General features: G+C 47.9%; 1 protein-coding gene across 1 annotated transcript; it reads right to left on the reverse strand.

Moving 5' to 3' along the window:
* Window positions 1-316: 316 nt before the first annotated feature.
* On the reverse strand, window positions 317-20,612 carry GJA3 (gap junction protein alpha 3). The gene is made up of 2 exons (XM_003833005.4): window positions 20,399-20,612; window positions 317-2,811 (listed from the first exon to the last, which is right to left on the reverse strand). Exon 2 carries the CDS (start codon window positions 2,792-2,794, stop codon window positions 1,487-1,489), a length of 1,308 nt encoding a protein of 435 aa, XP_003833053.1. The 5' UTR covers window positions 2,795-2,811; window positions 20,399-20,612; the 3' UTR covers window positions 317-1,486.
* Window positions 20,613-21,227: the final 615 nt, after the last annotated feature.

Raw genomic sequence — 21,227 nt, forward strand, 5'->3', positions numbered from 1 at the left:
TCGCTGAACAAGGGCTAATGATACTCAGTAGAAGTTGGAGGTGAAAAGTGTGAGTAGAAACAGGCTCAACATGACCATTGTTCATTTTATAAACAAATGGTGACCAAGATACTACAGCTGTGTGTGCAGGACAGAAAATTCTGCCGTCTTCCAGCCATGCCCACACACATAAATAGCCTTCCCTGTCAGGACAGCTCTGGTGTGGAGGCAGAATGGGGCATACAGCCTGCATGAGCACGCGCCCTCCCCCAGGCAGGGATCCCCAGACACTTATATTATTTACACTGGAGAAAGCAAACAGGCTGCCCACAAAGAATGATTAGGAAGCTTGAAGTGTTTTATTCTGTACTTTTTAAAAGTGTAGATTGTCATAGATTCATCTGTATAAATAATTTTCCTGGCAACAGTAGTTCACTTTTCACTTCCCATTCAAAATCTTCAGAACTTCTATTTGAATGCACTTAAAACTTTCCCCTGCTTTTGTTTTATATAATACATTCTCATTATAATTAGGTGACTCATGAAATTAAAGAATTTCTTTTACAAGAAAGTTCAAAATCTTTAGTAAAGATGCTAGTAGCATGCATTAGGGCAAATTAGCACTGTCTTGGTCAGCAATCATTCTAACAGTATTTAAAGAAAGAAAAACACTATTTTTCTTTCATTTTTCCTGAAAGAAAGTGGGAGAAAATAGGCATAGCTGCACCATTCAAAGCACAAAATAATCATTTAGAAAATAAATACCTAGGGCATACCCGACACACTTTTATGTCAATTTCCTCAACTGTTTAAAAATGGCCTCAGGCGTGGCTGCGTTTCCACCTGCCTTCTGCCAGCAACCTCTGGGGCCCTTGCCCACTGAGCCTGCCTCTGGAGGGTAACTGCTCTTTGTCACTTGTCATGAGGCCTGAAGCTTGATATCCTGGGCTTCACATGCAATTTCGGAAACTCAAATGACACTACATAGACTTGCTGTAAATCTTTTTTTAGTGCAGTTTGGCAAATATCCCAAATGAAATTCAACTCTAAGTTAAAAGTATCAAAGAGATAGAGCTAAGTGCCTCTATGACCCTCTGGGCCGCCCAGAGGCTCTGGAGAGCTTAGGAATAGCAAACCCAATTGCCCGGGAGCTGAAGGGACTGCAGGATACCTGTTGCTTTACCACTACAGAACAGTTACCCCCAGAGACAGCCCTCAGCGACCAGATTTCTGGGCTGCTGTGAAGATCTTAAAGGCCCACAACCCTTGTCCCCGCCACCCCCAAACTCAGAAAGTGGGAGTTATCCCCACTGTAACTCACAGTGCTAAGAACAGCAAGCATTGAACACGGAAACCTGATCTCTCCTCCATCGTCCACCTCCTGGGACTCCAGTCGCTCCCACCTCCTGGGACTTTCAGGTTCTATCTGCTGGTGGGAAGTGCACTTTGGTTTTGGTTTCTAAGAAAAAGATCACTACACAGCTGTCTGGAGGCAGGCACCCGGGCACTAGATGGCCAAGTCCTCCGGTCTGGCCCGCCCGCTGCTGGCCCTGCTGGCCTTGCTGGCCCGACCTGGGTCTCCGAGGAGCAAGGGCGGCTGGTGCATCTGGGCCGCGGTGGTCACGGCCTGCTCCTCCTCCTCGGGGGTCCCTGCCAGGGCGCTCCCCTCCAGACTGCTGCCGCTCCCATCCAGCAGCAGGGGCGCCGCGCCCGCCTCAGCCTCGTGCGCGAGTGGCGGGGAGCTGCTGCCGACGGGGCTGGGGGCTGCAGGCGTGGACGCTGCCGGGTAGGCCTTGAGCGCCGGGGGCTGCCGCTCGGCCGCCTGGTTGGCCCAGTTCTGCTCAGTCATCAGCAGGTGGTGGTGGCCGTTGTAGAGCTTGGCGGACTGGCCCTTTCCGCGCGCCTCGGTCAGGGCTAGCATTTTGAAGTCCGCGGCTGGTGGCGGGGCCCCGGGGTAGCCCACGGCGCGGGCCTGTCCCAGGGGCGCAGCGGTGTGCGCATAGTAGGGTGGGAACCCGATGGCAACGGCGGGCGGCCGGGAGCTGGGAGGCAGGGGCGGGGGATCGGCTGTCCCCAGCGGGGCCTCGGAGGCGTCCGGGCCAAGGCGGCTGGTCACGCCCTGCTTGAGCTTCTTCCAGCCCAGGTGGTAGATCTCCAGCATGTTGAGCAGCAGGGACGCGCAGGCCACCGCCAGCATGAAGATGATGAAGATGGTCTTCTCCGTGGGCCTGGAGATGAAGCAGTCCACCGTGTTGGGGCAGGGCCAGCGGTCGCAGCGGTAGAGCGGCTTCAGCTCGAAGCCGTACAGAAAGTACTGGCCGGCGATGAAGCCCACCTCGAACAGCGTCTTGAAGATGATGTTGAAGACGTAGGTCCGCAGCAGCGCCCCGGCCATGCGCACCCTGCCGCGGTCGTCCCGCGACGAGGGATTGTCCTGCGGCGGCTCCTTGGGGCTGGGGCTCTCTCTCTTCAGCTGCTCCTCCTCCTCCCTCTCTTTCTTCTTCTCTTCCATGCGCACGATGTGCAGCACGTGGCCCAGGTAGATGAGGGTGGGCGTGGACACGAAGATGATCTGCAGCGCCCAGAAGCGGATGTGGGAGATGGGGAAGGCCCTGTCGTAGCAGACGTTCTCGCAGCCCGGCTGCTGGGTGTTGCAGGTGAAGTCTGACTGCTCATCGCCCCACACGTCCTCCGCCGCGGCCCCCAGCACCAAGATGCGGAAGATGAACAGCACGGTCAGCCAAACCTTGCCGATGACCGTGGAGTGCTCCTGTGCATTTTCTAAGAGTCTTCCCAGAAAGCTCCAGTCGCCCATTGCTTCAGATTCCTAACCTGTAAGAGGAAAATGCTCATGAACACCGGGCTGCAACGGCTGAGTGCCGGGTCCGCACCCATGGGCGGCGGCAGCGGCCTGGATGGTACTGGGATGGGGCTGATGGGCAGCTTCTCCACAGGACAGGCATCGCAGCTCCCCAGGACCTGGACGAGCAGGCACTACACAAGTGCAAGCGTCCATGAGGAACCACAGGTTAAACTCTTCATTTCAGAGAGGAGGAAGCCAGAGCCAGAAGAGAAAATGCCCTCCTCTGGCCTCCAGACTGCTCAAGCCCTCTCCCTGAGGCTGACCCTACAGGAGCTCTGGGGCTCTGCGGCCCCTTAGGCCACTTCTGAATCATGACCTTTCTGTTCAGGTGGGATTAGAGCAACCTCTTCCCAAATTGCTGCCATCCCCATGCCCATGCCACCTTCAGAACTTCTGCCATGTTAATCTGATACCTCTTCTACTATTTGCTTTTTCTGTCTTCACATCAACTCTTTATGCTTAAATTTATCTCAACTAGGAAAGTTTACATTACTACTGTCAATGGAAAATTGGCACTAATACCTTCAATGGATGGTAGCTTTAAGAGTAAATATATTCCAACTCAGCCAGCTTTATTTTGGAAGTAAGGAAATAAAGACTTACTCCCCTTTTTAAAAAAAGAATAAATTCCTTGATGACAATGAAGTTGATACAGTCTATGGGATATTGCTTGCCAAAAGCTCTGGATGTAAGCTCTCTTGTTACAAAGAGGAAGATGAGGAGTATTGGAGAGGTGTTAAACAAACTAGTATCAAACCAAGCCCCTCTCCAAGGCCACTATGTAGAAACAGAATTGATAAAGGAATGATCTTCTCACACGATTCAGCATCCACTGATGACCACCTGAAATCACCTCACCTGATCAAATGCCCACACTGGATTCTAGGCAGAGCTGAAGGGGTGCTGGATGGGGGCAGAGGAAGCACTTGGGGTGAACCGAGCTTGAGGATCCTGTCAGGACCAGGGGCCAGCTCAGCAGAGCCGGGCCTTCAGTGGCCGTCACCCAACAGCACTCGTGGGTACCCAGATGTCTGGGGGTAGAAACAGCACGCCCAGACTCAGTCAGGGTGCAAGTGAGTGGAGCCCAACCAGTGTGGGAGATAGCATGGATCCTCTGGGTCAGAGTGCCCATGGGTGTTAGGCAGGGCTCACCAGCCCTACCTGCCCCAGAAGTGTGACTCCGAAGAAGGCAGCCCAAGGAGGGGGTGGTACCAGCTGCAGGCCCACCCCTAGGCCCAACTCAGCAAGTGTTAGGTAAACATCCCCAGGCAGGCAGCTTCCTCTCTCAGCCTGTGTACAACAGGGACCACGGTCATACACGGGGATGGAGGGAGGTGAGACTGCCAGCCTGCTAAGAAAGCAGCAGTGCCCACAGACACGGGATGAAGATGAGATGGCATCCCGTGTCGCTGCTGCCCCAACAGGCTGGATGCTGGGAATGGGAACAGAAAAACAGCTCCATGCTTTGCAGTGAGGAAAGCAGTCTCAGCTGTGAGGACACAGTCTCCAGTGGAACCAAAGAAAACACTTGTCATTTTCAATTTTAAAATATTTCAGGCTGGGCGCGGTGGCTCACGCCTGTAATCCCAGCACTTTGGGGGGCTAAGGCGGAAGGATCACTTGAGTTCAGGAGTTCGAGAATAGCCTGGCCCACATGGTGAAACCTCATCTCTACTAATAACACATAAGTTAGCCAGGCATGGTGGAGCGTGCCTGTAGTCCCAGCTACGTGGGAGGCTGAGGGCAGGAGAACTGCTTGAACCTGGAAGGCAGAGGCTGCAGTGGGCTGAGATCATGCCACTGTACTCCAGCCTGGATGACAGAGCAACAATCCATCTCAAAAAAATTTTTTTTTAAATATTAATTTTTATGAATTGGTTCAAAGGCAAATCAACAAAAGAAAACTCTACTCATTAACAATCTAAAGAAACAGATGAGTGTTAACTCTCCCTTAGAACAAACTCCCAACATTCTGCTTGGACCCCTGGAGCTCTCAGAGAAAGCTGACTACTCACGCATCCTCCCAGCCTCTCATCTCCTATCGTGGCTGGCATCTTTTCTTGTGTTCTAAGGAGGTAGGATGTTTTACTTTAGAAACTTAATTACTGCACTTGAAACCACCCAGTCACCCCCAGGAAGGATGTCTGGGAACAATTTGGGGTCACTTCCTGCTTCTCCTCCAAGTGTCCCTCTGGGCTGGGACCAGGCCCCCAATGGCATCTATGCCCCTACCTGCCCAGGCGTCTGGGCAGACACTGCACAGGACAAAACCATGATAGCATGCAAGACCCATCAGCACCTGGGCCCAGACATGCTGAAGCCTGAAACTCCACCTTTAGGCCTCTGTACATGCTGTTTCTCCAACCTAAAGCCCCGCTCCGTCCAGCCACTGCCTGCTGACCTGCCCCTTGCCTATACAGTCCCCTCCGGGGTGGCCATCTCAGGCCTACACCGGTGCCCTGGGTTCTCTCTCCCCCTTGCCATGCCCTGGTTTAATGGCTGTCACCTCTTCCCAACATCCCCCTCCCCATCCCGCTCCAGCAGGCTCCCTCCATCCTCCCACAGCCCCACCTGCCAAGCTTTCCCGGGCAAGAGCAGCCTCTGGGCTCTGGAGTACACCTGCTCCCTGTGCCTTTCCCCTAGGCCTGGCTCTGAGGACGGGGCTGGCATGGGCATCCTTTCCTGTTCCCTGTCTACCGGCAGAGTAGCTGGGTAATGTGCTTTCCAGAGGCTTCCGAGGAAAGGCCGCTGTGGGTAGTTCATACCCCTTCCAGCAGCCTCATACTTGCTCCAGCAGTTCTTGCTAAAAGGCAGTCTACATGAGGTGCTGGGACAGGGGCCTGGCTGGCTCCCCACACAGGGCTGATGGCACAGAGCACCATGAGGGAGGGGTCTGCTGCCCTTCACAGACTGGACAATGCCACTGGCGTTTCCCTGTGGGGCCAGTGGAGGCAAAAGGTTCTGCCGTGTTTGGGGTGACCTCATGGGAAAGAACTGTCCCACCCCAAATGCCTATCGTGTACCTGTTGAGAAACACGGGGCCAAATAACTACTTATTCAATTGGTAAACCAGATGATAGGATGGGGAAGCTGACCACAGCGGCTGAGCCTGCTCCAGATCCTTTAGGCCCAGGGGCTGCAAAACACTGGAATATATGCCCTTGGAAGAGCCTTGCGACCTCTGAGTGCAACCTACAAGAATGATGACCAGCTACCAGCCAGACCCTTGCTTGTGCCCCATCAGGGGCCAAGGCTGTGTCCCAGAGACAGGATGACATAGTGTTTCCTGAACAGGAGCATCCAGCATTCAGGCACTGTGTGTTGTAGCACACCAGGGATCTGTGTGGATCTTTCTGGAAAAGAATGAGAGACATGAACCTAACAATACCTTTGACCTCTAATTCTACTTCCAGGACATCCTACTAAGGAAATAATCAGAGACTTGGGTAAATGTGTGTGCATGGCATATTGTGATGTTACCCATAAGGAATGACTGGAAACAGAAATGTCTGGTAGAGGATGAACAGTTCCCTGAGCAGTGCTGGCTGGCCGTGGCTGACACCGTGCTCCGGCCAACCCAGCTCCTACTACCATCCTTCTCTCCCTTGCCTGACTCTAATGTGACTGGGAAGGGAAATGTTTGCTTCTTCATCCTCCCTTGTGGCTGGAGGGGAATAGAAAAGGCAGTTCTGTCCAGTGAGTTGTAAGATGTCTGCTGGGGAATGTCTGGGAAAGCTTTGGTTTTCTAAGAAAAGGGCAGGTGGTACTTGTGCTGTCCTTTCCCTTTCTTTTCCACGTACAGTACAGATGTGATGCTGGAGCTGGGCAGCCACCTGGCAAGCATGAATCAATAAGCACAGGGGATTGGTTAAGAGAGTCGTAGGTCACCTGCTGTGAACTGTGGAACTGCCGAATCAGCCCCATCAGCCACCTCCAGATTTCTTATGTGAGGGGAGAACCTTATTTGTTCAAATTAGGTTTCCTGCTGCTTGCAAGTGAAAAAGAATCCCTAACTGATACACTATCTTAAATGCTTTATGATTTAAAGTATTTAAAGCCTGGTAAAAATGAAAAGCTATGGTTCATTTATAACTACTAAAATATAAAGTAGCCATTAGATGTAATTTTTCAGAACATTAATGACATGAAAAATTACTGATGCTATGATAAATGACAAGAACTTAGGACAACACAACAGTCTGATACCAGCTATTTTATACACTCTCTTACATGGACACAGAAAAAGGAAAAATGATACTGAAATGTTAACAGTGGTGCTTCTGAGAATGGGGTGATTTTTCTTTTCAGTTCTCTGCATTTTCTATGACAACATATCACACTGCTCATCATAAAAGACAGATGACCATAGCTTTCATTTATCGCAGTTGTAGCTTTTGAAAAAATCAGCTGACTCCTTTTTCATTGTTGTTTCATTGTGGTTTCTACTCTGTTCATTGCTTTAATCATGTCTGTAGTAAGCACACAAACAGATACAATACACTTTGCACGCTTAGCCCAATGTCAGAGGATAATGACTGTGGGATCACCGAGAGTTTAGAGTGGATTCCATCTTCCTGCCTGGCAATCTCCCATATCAGGCGCAGTGTTTGGAGAAAACAGTTTCCCCAACAGACTCTAAGTGAGCAAGGGCAAGGGTGTCTGTGTCCCCATCACTCATCTGAGCCTCACGACTACACTTCACAGTTTGGGTTTTGTTTTGTAAAACACATGCATGAATAAATGAAAATTTAACCAGAACACAGACAATCTATCTGGGAGACTGACAACTGGATCCTGATCAGACCTGCGTGGAAGCCTCCCCAGCAGATGCGGTATCCACCTCCCTTCACCGTCAGACTTTATTTGGCTCTGGATGACATGCAGAAGCTCTGGAGGCATTTTACCAATACTATGGTTTTTTTTTTTTTTTTTTTTTTTTTTTTTTTGAGACAGAGTCTCATTCTGTCGCTCAGGCTAAGGTGCAGTGGCACGGATCATAGCTCACTGCAGCCTCAAATTCCCAGAGCTCCGGTGATTCTCCCACCTCAGCCTACCAAGTAGCTGGGACTACAGGTATGCACCATCATGCAGGGCTAATTTTAATTTTTTTGTAGAGACGAGGTCTTGTGATGTTGCCCGGGCTGGTCTGGAACTCCTGGCCTCAAGTGATCCACCCACCTTGGCCTCCTACAGTGCTGGGATTACAGGTGTGAGCCACCGTGCCCAGCCTGATATCACTTTGTAATCATATTCCTAATATCACTAGATAGTGAAATCAGCAGAGACTTGCACACGTGTCGCAGAAAGACTCTTCTGTGCTAAGTACAGACAGAGGACGAGAGAAGGTATGCCAGGACTGACAGAGGCTGAGGTCAGGCAAGGCGCTGCTGAACCATGTGTCCTGAGCACCGCTGGGCAGAGGAAAAGACGGGCTTTCGCTCATCACCCACGGGGAGGCCCCCGGTGTGATCGCTTAACCTTGCAAGGTGCACGCGACCTAATGACAGAATACCACAGCCCACGTTGTTGAGACCTTTTTAGAGAACTGACCTAAAAACTGTGGGGGTTACACAGCACTGTGTGGCAGGGTGTTTATGATCTCCCACGAGATGGCCCTTAATCTTTTTCGTTCTGCCTCAGTGAAAACCTTGATTCTTAATCGTCTGAATAACAAACAGGTCTTATGTTTCAAAATTTATGACGCTGCTTTCATAGTCTTTGAAAAGTTACGTTTTCCTTTCAACGGTAAATTGTTTCCCCCTTGGCCTTCAAGATCCATTGCATTTTCCCTCAGACAAATCAATGGCTATTTCCTCAGTGACAGTCTTGCTCTCAATTCTGGGCCACAGGTTTTGATGGCCACACAAGAAGTTTAAGGAATGATCTCGGTGCAGTAGCTCACACCTGTAATCTCTGCACTTTGGGAGGCCAAGCAGGAGGATCTCTTGAGCCCAGGAGTTCAGGGGCAGCCTGGGCAACATAGCGAGATTTCCTCTGTACAAAAAATTAGCTAAGTGTGGTGGTGCATGCCTATAGTCCCAGCTACGTGGGGGGCTGTGGTGGGAGGATCAATTGAGCCAGGGAAGTTGAGGCTGAAGTGAGCCATGATTGTGCCACTGCGTTCCAGTCTGGGTGACAGAGCAGGACCCTGTCTCTTAAAAAAAAGAGAAAGAAATAGTTTAAGGAATAGTCTCTATCTTAAAAATCTATTTGTGGAGGTGGAAAAATTCAGCAAATTAGGGAGCTATATAATATATACATGCAAGGGGATTTCAGAGAAAAGGGATATTCGTATCATACTAAAATGGGCAGTCAGGGAAAAGCGGGATTTCAGCTGGGATTAGGAGCTGCAGTTTTGGATAAGAGGTGGGAGAAGGGAATGCATTTCCAGAAGAGAGCAGTGTTTCCATGAAGGTGGGAACAGGGGTTGTGGGTTGGAAGCAGTGATTTTAAAAGGTGGCTTCTGCACAGCAGAGCCAGGCTGTGGCCATACTCTGCACATAGCAGACGTTCAATAAACACTTGCAGGACAGACGAATGAAAGAGTGGGAGCCCCTCAACAATGCTGAGAGGGAGCAACAGGCTGGAAGTGCTCTTCACGAATGAGGCAGGGCCTCAGGAAAAGCGTGGTAATCTCGGAGTGAGTGTCCAAGGCCTGGGCTGGGTGACAGGCAGGCGAATGGAAAAAAGAAGGGACAGCAAGGAGACACATTCTGAAGACAAAAATAAAGCAGAACGCAGCGTCTGACTAGAGTCAGGGAATAAAAAAGCTATGAACCAGAGGCTAAGCCTGGTGACCGGGAAAATGATGGCACCGTTTAAAGAGGAAGAAGTTGGGGCAAGTGCTGACCTGAGCTGGAAGAAAGGTGAGGGGGTGGCTGTGAAAGCAGTGGTGGAGACAGGAACGAAGACAATCAGGAGGCAGCTGGCGGCATGGGGCTGGAGGGGTCAGGAAGAGGGTCTGCACTGCAGCTTCCCCTTTCAGGCAGGACCACGGAGCAAAGAACAGAGATGAAGAGGGAGGCAGGAGACCACTGCTCCTGGTGTGTGTGTGTGTGTGTGTGTGTGTGTGTGTGTGTGTGTGTGTGAAGGTGGTCTGGCAGTGTGGGGACTAAGGCTGGGCCGGGAGGACCGCATCTTGCACAGCGTGGGGGAAGGTGCCCTCGGTCTGTGCCTGACGAGCATCCCCAGAGAAGGCCACAGGCTTAGATTGTGTTAGGTTTTTGGAAGGTGTGCTTTGAAGTTGTTTTATCCTTTTAACTCTGTTCTGTTTTCCCTTAGTCTTCTGAGAAAGTTCATTTAGAAAATTCTGACCTCGGGAATACAGGCAGTGACCTCCCACCTCTCAAGACAATGTGGGACCCTCGATGCGATCCCAGGCGGGGCTGGAGGGCGAAGGCCCCCTGAGGCCCCGCAGAGCCTGGCACAGCTGTGACAGCCACTTGCCTCCGATGGGTGAGGCTGGAGAGCCAGGGCCCGTGGTGCTCAGCTGGGGCCTCTGAGGCAGGGGTGACTCTGCGTCAGTGCCCTTTAGAGGGCCCAAAGGATGGAGTAGGGAAAGGCCTGTCCACCTCACAGGAAGGCAGGAGACCACTGTGGTCCTCAAGTGTCCTGTCCTGGGGGAGGGGTCAATGCAGTGCAGATGGGGAGTGCCATCGGCTTCCATCTGTTGTCAGTACATCAAGAACGTCAGGAAAGGAGAGAGCATGGGCAAAAGGGGGGCCCGGGGCCCAGCAGAGGTACCCCAGATGGGGTGGTGTGGGTGGTGGACATCAGAGAGGGAGGAGGGTGTTGGAGGGAGGGTGGGGCGGGAGCAAGGTGGCTCCTTCCGGCCAGGAGGCAGTCAGTGAGGGCAGGCGTGGGCAGAAGGTCTCCAGAGTGCTGACAAGACTCTTGTCAGTGGGGTCAACGAGGAGGTCACCTCCTCAGGCAAGAGCAGGACTCAGCCCTCCAGGAGATAAGGAAGCTTGATAGCAAGGACTGGAGAGGATGTGGAAGAGATCAGCTCCTGCCCCCCAACCTCACAACCCATTCCTCTGCACGTACAGGAGATGCAGGCAGTCAACAAGGGTTGCTGAGGCCTGCTCCCCAAAGGGGTGCCTCCAGCCCCAGGACGGCATGGAACAAAACACAGGGGCTCCTGTCCCAGTGCAGCCCCCATGCTGGCGGGAAGTCATGCAACATGAGAGAAGTTCCATGTGTCAGACCCCCGATACCCTGGAGAAGTGGAAAGCCGCAGAGGAGCATCAGTGGGGGTGCACAGGCCAGAGCAGACCGGGGCTCCAGGACATGGGAGCCTCAGGTATGAGGGCAGAGTGATCCAGGCCAGAAGGGGCTCTCAGTTAGGGGCATCCCTCGTGGGCTCAAGGGACAGCGAGGATGGATTACTTGAGCTCGGCCAGCTGAGGCGGGGGAGGCAGACCGGCCACAGCAGATGGGAAGAGAACCCGGGCTCTCACTTCAGTGTGCTGGGAAAGTACTGGAGGGATGGAACAGAAGAGTAGCCATGCTCACAGGGCCACCCTAGGACAGTCTATGGGGGCAGGGGCAAACGCACAGCCTCCAGGAAGGAGGCTGGACCACAATCCAGAGAAATGATGTGAGCAGTCGAGGTGTGAGAAAAGGCCTGGCATGCCCCTGGGCTGGTGTGGGGAGGGCACCAGCACTGGTGCTCGGAACGGGAGTAATGGAACTGCCTTTTACCAAGATGGGGAGACCAGAGGAGGTCCAGGTTTGGGGAAGAACATGGCAATCATGAATTGTCTGGGACATGTTAAGTTTAAAATGCCTGAGATGTGCGAGTGTGGAAGCTGGAGGTGCACATCTGGGAGTTGTCACCAAGTGGCCCTGGATTTAGATCATTGAGGGGCAGCGGAGGAGGAAACGGGGGTGACAATGAAGCCCAGGGGTCTAACAGCATCCAGAGGGTGAGCACAGACGGGCAGGGCACCTGCAGAGGAGCTGATCACCACCAAGTGCAAGTTTTAGTTAAGTCTCTGGAATGCAGTCACAGCCAAAAGGTATAATTTGTACCATACTTGATTCCCTCTCATAATATCATATTGACAATTAAAAAGAAATTTTTTTTTGAGACAGGGTCTCCCTCTGTTGCCCAGGCTGGAGTGCAGTGGTACAATCTCGGCTCACTGCAACCTCTGTCTTGTGGGTTCAGGCGATTCTTGTGCCTCAGCCTCATGAGTAGCTGGGACTACAGGCACCCACCACCACTCCCGGCTAATTTTTGTATTTTTAGTAGAGACAGGGTTTTGGCTGTTGACCAGGCTGGTCTGGAACTCCTGACCTCAGGTGATTTGCCTGCCTTGGTCTCCCAAAGTGCTGGTACAGATGAGAGCTACCATGCCTAGTCTATACTGACAATTTACAACACTGTTACTTGGTTTACAAATTAGAGGTAATATAATATGGAGTAAAGCTAGGTAAATTAATTTTGTATTAAGTGTTTGTGATTGCCTGGAACACTCATGAGTAGGATTTTGAGGGTCACAAGTAGGCTTACCCAGAAAGAGTTCTATGTTTAACTAGTAATGTCTGTGAGGGTTTGGTACAGGGCAATGGTGGTTCAGATGCTCATTTTTGCATCCCTGGTTTATGCACATTTCTACGAGGGCATGGTGGGCTGTCACAAATATTAAGTCACAAATATTATACGATGAAAATGGGCGTATCTAGTCAGTCATCTTTTCAGCCACTGGCAAGACTGTCTTCCATTAGCCTCTTTCATTCCTTGCCTATTTCAAGCTTTTGCACCTAAAGACCGTAATTTCCAGATGCCACAAGACCTAGCCTATGGTGTTTGGTACATCGTCCCACCCTTTTCATAGTTCTGATCTGACTTTTAAAAAAAGACAGAATTCAAAACAAACCTGTCAAAATAACAAAAGGAACAAAAGACCTTTTCTTGTACTCTATATGGCTGACTTCAACATTTAGCACTGTTCGAGCAAGACGAAAAGCAGGTCTTTAGATTATAAATCATGCTGCCATAAAGACACAAGCACATGTATGTTTATGGCAGCACTATTCACAATAGCAAAGACTTGGAACCAACCCAAATGTCCATCAATGATAGACTGGATTAAGAAAATGTGGCACATATACACCATGGAATACTATGCAGCCATAAAAAAGGATGAGTTCATGTCCTTTGTAGGGACATGGATGAAGCTAGAAACCATCATTCTGAGCAAACCATCGCAAGGACAGAAAACCAAAACACTGCATGTTCTCACTCATAGGTGAGAATTGAAAAATGAGAACACCTGGACACAGGGTGGGGAACATCACACACTGGGGCCTGTTGTGGGGTGCGGGGAGGGGGAAGGGATAGTATTAGGAGATATACCTAACGTAAATGACAAGTTAACAGGTGCAGCACACCAACGTGGCACATGTATACATATGTAACAAACCTGCACATTGTGCACATGTACCCTAGAACTTAAAGTATAATAATAATAAAAAATTAAATAAAAAAAAAGAAAAGCAGGCCTTTAAAAGCTGGTTTAGAGTCACTTATAATTTAGTGCCACAGTTCAATTACACAGACCAGCATGAAAGAGGAAAATCCTGAATCTCTGAAGTTTCACACTGACAGAACATGATATTAGTTTTCGTCTCCGGAAGAAAATGACAGAAGGCTACCCCTGTTACCCACACCAGCAGGACACCCAATGGCAACAGTTCTAGATATACAGCAATTGGTATCTGGTAGGACAAGTCCCCCAACCTTGTTCTCCAAATGTGTCTTTCGACAATTTTTGGCTTTTTACTTCTAACACAGGAAACTTAGGTATAGTTTTCCAAGACCCACAAAAATCCAAGATAGGGTTTGGATTGGAAATGCAGTAAGTTTAGAGATGAATCAGATTTACTTCTGTACACTCGTTTCCCACTAGCAAGTGCAATGGCTTCACTGCTGCGACACTTCTTTAATGCCCTGAGCCTTAGGATGCTGTCCCTGAAGGTCTCACACATCTGTTAGATTTATCCCTCGATACTTCTTTACAGTTGTTCTGAAGAGTTTTTAAAATTTTCTGGTTGATTGTTATTAGTACTTAGGAACATTCCTTTTGTATGTTGATATTGTATACAGCAACCTGTTACAAAGGCTTTTCTAGTTCTAATAGATTCTTTTGGATTTTCTGTGTAGACACAGAAATAATCTACTCTTAAGGATAAATTTGTCTCTTCCTTTCCTAAGTCTAATACCTGTTATTTCTTTTTCTTGTTTTCCCTTTGCTGGCCAGGACTTCTAGCATAATATGGTGTGGTAACATATTTTCTTGTTTCTGACTTTAATATGAATGCTTTTAAAGTTTTATCATTGAGCACGATGTTTTAATTTTTATCAGACTAAAGACATTTCCTTCCAGTCTTTCTTTGCTAAAAAGTTTGTTCTGTTTTCAATTTTTTAAACTATGAATGACTGCTGGATTTAATGCAACACTTTTTTCCTCCATCTATTGTGATTTTTTAGATGTTAATCACTAAAGAGGGTAAGTCCTCTTTGTTATGATTTAATTACCTATTTTTTTGAGACAAGGCCTTGCTCTGTCACTCAGGATGGAATACAGTGGCATGATTACAGCTCACTGTAACTTTGAACTACTGGGCTCAAGCAATCCTCCTGCCTCAGCTTCCCAACTAGCTGAGACTACAGGCACGCACCACCACAGCCGACTAATTTTTATTTTCATTTTTATTTTGTGAAGATGGGGTCTCACTATATTGCCAGGGTTGGTCTCAAACTCCTGGCCTCAAGCCATCCTCCTGCCTCAGACTCCCAAAGTGCTGGGATTACAAGTGTGAGCCACCACGCCTATCAATGATTTTATTTTTAATATCCTGGCACATTCAATTTGCTACTACTTTATTTTCGATTCTTATATGTTCATATTTAAGACTGGTTTCAGCTTTTCTGTCCTATCATCAGATTTTGGTATGAAAGTTATTTTAACCTGAAAATTTTAAAATTATCTGAATAAGCTCATATAAGAATCTCCTATAGAAGAGTTTGGGACTAATGTCTTTTTTTTTAGGGGGGTAGGAGGGAACACTTAATTACAAATTTAATTTCATTAACTGTTACTAACATATGTAGGTTTACTGTTTACTAAGTCAAATTTGGTCACTTACATTTTTTAGAAAATTTTCCACTTTATGTTTCAAATTTGTTGGCATAAAATTATTCATGGCATTTTCTTATGATTTTGAAACTCTATGGTGTTTGTAGTCAAATTCCTTTGGTTCCAAATATTGTTTATTTGGGGATTTAAAAATATTAGTCTTGCTAGTTTATCTTTTGTTAATGAACCAACTTTGACATGCTTTTAAAAATGACAGGTTATTTTATTTTCTCCCTTGTCCTATTTTGTATGCCATATTCATAATATATAGAATAAATCTATAGGAGTCCTATAGATCTTTTCAATAGATAATGAAGATTTTAGTATTTGTTGGCATTACTATAAAATACACATATACAATTTAAGAGTATCCTTGATCTCAAAGTTATGTGGTTATTGTATAGTTCCAGGGGTTTCCATTTCTAATTTACATGCAGAGATACGTGGGTTCTATTCTTGATGTTTCAATAATCTAATGCTGTTGCAGGAAACATTACTCTCATCCAGAGCCAACTGATTTAGGAATATTATAAATTTAATTTTCAACTTCTTTAATAGTTCTAAGTCATTGCTAGGATTATACATTTTTATATTTTAAATGTACTTATGAAATAAGAATGTATGGAAAGCATGTACGACAGTGTCTGCCATCTATGTATTATTATTATTTCTCTTATTTTCTTTTTCATGTGGGGATTTCAATCTTTTATGCATACCTGAAAAGTCATATGCTCTTAAATCTTTATCTGGCTAAAGTAAATATGGTGAACAGTTTTCATCTCTAGTCAAAGAGAGGAACTAATCTTTTTTTACCTTTTATAACTTAAAATCTTAGTGAGGGCATTTTATTTTATTTTATTTTATGACAGAATCTCACTGCACTCCCAGGCTGGAGTGCAGTGGCGTGATCTTGGCTCACTGCAACCTCTGCCTCCCAGGTTCAAGCAATTCTCGGGCCTCATCCTCCCAAGTAGCCGGGATTACAGGCGTGTGTCACCACACCTACCCAATTTTTGGTAGAAAATACAAAAATATTTCTGGTTTCACCATGTTGGCCAGGCTGGTCTTGAACTCCTGACCTCAGGTGATCTGTGCACCCTGGCCTCCCAAAGTGTTGGGATCATAGGCATGAGCCACCAAGCCTGGCCATAGTGAGAGCTAATTTTAAACTGGAAGTAATTAAAACAGCTGTGTTAATTTAAAAAAATTGTCTTCAATATTTTATACTCGAGAATGGCAAAATTTAAAATATACTATTTATCTACAGTCTTTCTTCTTGAAATACTTGAATAAATATTCCCTCTAGAAATCAGCACTAAAGCACCATTTCCACAGGGAGTTCTAACATTAAGCTAGAAAATTAACAGCTGGTTTAGTTTCAATTCAATTGACAGGAAAATGTAGAGAGTTGCAGCGTAATTAGAAACAACTGCGCGCCAAGACTGTTCACGCCCCACTGGGGTTCCTTTCAATCCTCCAGAGACCTCCCAGCTCCATCTCCCAGTGGAGCCCTCTGGTTTCTTCTGCCAATTATTAAAGGGCATTGTAAGTTTTAATAACTTCTGTGAACCACTTAAGAATTCCACTGAAATTATTTACTTATCCAAACATTTATTCAGACATTTTAGTGATGTGTTAATGTATTTCCTTCAATGTTTTAGTCCTCAAAGTTTTAAAAATTGAATAATGAAAAAAAGTGACTTCCTTAAGGTAAAATTGAACTTAGCAGTACCCCACTTTCTGAGGGGTGGCTTGGGGCAAGGGTAAGTAATAGAGAAAATTACAGGGGTGCTTCAGCATAGCAGCGATCAGAACAGGCTTTTGTCATGTCTAAAACACAAGTCATGACGTCTGAACAGACGACCAAACACTGACCTCATAAACACAGTGCAGTCAGTTAAAAGGCAATTTCCTCATATAAATCCAAATGACATCCTTCAGGAACCTTACTCATTATCGACAGAAGAAATATGGAATCTTAGCATTTTGGCAAGGGATGAACCTTAGAAGTGGTCTAGTTTATGCTCCTTATTTTACAAACTGGGAAATGGCGGCTCAGAGAGGGTCCTGAGACTTGCCTAAAGTTGCACAGCCCACAGTGCTGACACCAGCACAGAAGTGCCCAACCTCCAACTCCTGGCCCAACTTCCCTTCCCCTCCCACACCACTTCATGGGCGATGCAGCAGGCAGACTGTTCAGCTTATGACACTATGTATTACATGCCTTTTGCATTTTATTATATTCTAACATACTGGAATACATATGTTTAGAAACGTGGGCTGGAGTACATGTTAAGCTTTCACTTTTTTCTTCCAGTCCAGACTGTCTCAAGGGGGGTATTTTTATCTTTTATAAAAATGGTTAAATATTACTGATATGCTAAGGACAGCCCAATTACTTCATCACAAATTTGAATTATCTTTTTTTTTTTTCTGTCACACTTATGGCTTACTGCAGCCTCAATCTCTTGGGCTCAAATGATCCTCCTGCCTCAGCCTCCTGAGTAGCTGGGACTATAGGTTTATACCACCACACTGGGCTAATTTTATAAAAAATATTTTGAAGTGACTGTATCTCACTATATTGCCTGGGCTGGTCTCAAACTCCTGGGCTCAAGAGATCCTCCTGCCTCAGCCTCCCAAAAAGTGCTGGGATTACAGGCATGAGCCACCACACCCAGTCAGAATTATCTTTTTAAAGTAAATTCAGATATTTTTACTCTTGCTTGGTGAACAAAATCCCACAACCTGATAATTATGGTATTTTATTATTCCACTGATATTACTGATAATAATTACATCTGTCAAAATATTTTCTATTTTTTGCAGAAATAATTTCTATAGTATTAGTATGATTTCACTTTTCTTACTCAAATCTATTTCTATTGCTATGTAACCAGAAATTGCTTCTATGTTCTAGAATAAAAGATTTATTTTAAAATCAACAGGAAATGGAGTTTCAGGAATAAATAAGCAATAATCCATGGAGATAATCAGGAGGTCTAAATGTAAAAAGCTAATTAATTTTTATATCTAGTATCATTAGTTTGTTAACAGTAAATTTAAAGCAAACCAATTCTTCAAATTAAATAAGACACATAAGAGTGTGGAAACTATTCACATCAACCATTACTTTTGGAGATGTACAGGAGTTTTAAAAAAGCAAGCAGTAGGCTGGGCGCAGTGGCTCACGCCTGTAATTCCAGCACTTTGGGAGGCTGAGGTGGGTGGATCACCTGAGGTCAGGAGTTTGAGACCAGCCTGTCCAACATGGTGAAACTGTGTCTCTACTAAAAATACAAAAATTAGCCAGGCGTGGTGGCGCATGCCTGTAATCCCAGCTACAAGGGAGGCTGAGGCAGGAGAATCGCTTTAACTGGGAGGCGGAAGTCGCAATGAGCCAAGACTGTGCCACTGTGCCATTGCACTCCAGCCTGGACAAGGGCAAAACTCTCAAAAAAAAAAAAAAAAGAAAGAAAAAGAAAAAAAGCAAGCAGTAGAGTACTAACCTAGTTATCATGAGGAATTTTCCACCACTGTAGGAATGAAAATTAAGATGAAACTTTATTATTTTTATTGCCTTTAAGCATTATACGGAAATTGCAGAAACATACTGTTTTTTAGAGACATATATGCTGTTGTCACATATATTGGATTTTTTTCCCTCCTCAATTCAGTAAACATTTATTATTATTATAAAACATTATTACCTATTGTGTGTGGCACTGTGCCACACACTGAGGACAGCAAAACAATTAAGATCCAGTCCTCACTCTCAGGAGATTCATTTGCAATCTATGAGAGAGGCAGAGTGGCAAAACACAGATCAAAATATAAGTACTACATAGTACTGGGAATAGCTACCATCCAGCGGAGGGAGGAAGGCATGGTGGTAGGCGCCTGTAGTCCCAGCTACTCGGGAGGTTGCAGTGAGCCGAGATCGCACCACTGCACTCCAGCCTGGGTGACAGAGCGAGACTCCATCTCAAAAAAAAAAAAACAAAAAAGGCTGCGATAAACGTAATTTTTCGTTTCAAATGTAGTGTGTACACGTTATTTTAGCTAAGAGAAATGAATATAATAAGTTAAAATGTAAGTAACATTCAAGAAAACTGGGTCAAAAATATTTTCCTTATTGGCAAAAAATTTTGTTACCCGCCATTCTTTTAAGACAGCTTTCAGCCAGTTAACGGTTCCTGGTTAAGAAACAGTACTGTCTGATTTGTTAGAGTAGTACCGTTTCGTGAATTACTTTCCACTACAGCAACACATGCCTTGCCCTTATGAGATGCTTATCTCAATATGTACCAAACTGCTGAGCAGGTGGAATCTGTGCCAAACTAGCTGATGTTTACTTTGAACACACTGATATTTGGAAAATAAATCCCTCTTTTTTCCTCTTTAATCTTTTAATGTTTGTCTTGCACATGGATGGACCGCCAGTGAAGTGATGCGCACATCATAAATCACCATGGTTTTGAATTCCTGGGTGATGAGACCCATAATTCGCTTGTCAGCTGTTTGTATGAAATCATTTTTAAATGGCATGTTTTGGAGACATCTTGATAAAATAAAAACTGGAGTTCTAAAGTTGCAGTCACATATTCACGAACCGAGAACCCTACATGGTAGGATGAATTTTGCTCACTAGTGTGGAGTCGGCAACAAAGCAAATGCAGCCGCGTCACTGCCGTTTGTTTTCTCAAGTCTCCTACAGGAAGGGGCTCGGACGGTGCTTTTCCACTCCTCTGCAAATTCCTTATAGTTGAACACATCATAACAAACATACAGGTCGAGAAATTTGGTCGTGGCATTAATAGCTACAGTGTTTCTTAAAAATAAAAAGTTTTAAAAAGTTTCTGAAAAGAATGTAGCCGAGCCAACCTTGTTTCTAAACAATCCCAACAGGACTTTTAGGAGCACGGCGATGCTGAATGCCCGTGGACGGCTGGGTGCGCGCCGTTAGCTGGCGCGGTGACATCTGCTTAGAGTTTTCAAGCATTTCAGCATCGCTAGGAGCCCTACAGCCTGACGGTCCGGGACAGCCCGGCTTCCTCCACCCGAGGGGGAAAACAACCCCAGGAAAACAACTTAAACTCGGCCTTGGACTGTCCATCAAGGGAAGCCAAACCAGGCGCTGCTCTCCAGACCTCCAGGAGCAAAGGAGGAAGATCAATTATTCCAAAAGTTTCTCACAAATTTCCCGAGATCCCCACAACTTTTTGAAGAATCCTGAAAGAATCCTAGGGGGCTGGGAGCCGCACACGTGCCGGGGCTCGGCTTCCCAGCTCGGCAGTCCCAGCCCGCTGGGCTCGCCCGGGAGCTCCGCTGCGCCGCCGACCCGCCCGTCCCCGCCCCGCGCTGCCCTCGGCCCCTGTGCCTGGCCTCCGGGGAGCCCGGCCCGCCTTACCCCGCTCTGTCGCGGCGGCGACCCGGGTGCGTTCCTCCGGAGCAGGGCTCCCGGCCGCTCTGAAAAGAATTCCTTTCACACGTGCGGTGCTGCTTCACGCGTGCGCCCCGCGCCAGGGCCCGACCTCCCCGCCCTGATCGCCATCCCTGCAGCCCCAGTGTGCGCTGCGCCCGACGCCCCCAAGCTGCAGCACAGGACGCCGCGCCACGCCCCCGCCGCCTCCGAACAGCCCCGCCCCGCGCGCTTCCCAGCACGCACACCTACCGCCCCCGCATCCCTACCCTGTACGCGCAGCCACAGCACTCGCCCGCGTCCGCATTCCACACCCTAGCCCGCGCGCACGTCCATGCCTAGCGCCTGCATCCCCATCCCGCACCTGCGCGGGCCCTGGGGATGTGGACGCGGGGGCTCTTCCCTGCCGCCTACACACTCCGGGGCACGCCCGCGCGGGACGTGAGAGGAGAGCCGAGGGCTGTTGGGGCGGGCCCGACCCGCTTGCGGGGCGCCCACCGCACCCAGATGCGCCAGCCCGCGCCCCGCTCGCGCCTGATCTGGGCTTCGCAGGCCCGGCGAGGTAGCTGCTCTCCGGGCGCTCCCACGGTCGGAGGCGCGTGGGCGTCGGGCACCTAGGTCTCTCCCGCCTGCAGCCGCCTGGGGACGCGGGTTCCGGACGGCTGGCGCGGGGCGGGGCGGGGCGGGGACCACCGAGCAGGGAGTCCCCGCGGAAGCGCCGCCGGGCACAGCGTGGGTGCTGTCCAGGAGCGGCGCCCGGGCGGGGCGGGAGGTTATAAATAGCGGCCGCCATCCTGCTTCTCTTCAGACACACTTA

This window comes from Pan paniscus, chromosome 14 (assembly GCF_029289425.2).
Source record: "Pan paniscus chromosome 14, NHGRI_mPanPan1-v2.0_pri, whole genome shotgun sequence".
Taxonomy (NCBI): domain Eukaryota; kingdom Metazoa; phylum Chordata; class Mammalia; order Primates; family Hominidae; genus Pan; species Pan paniscus.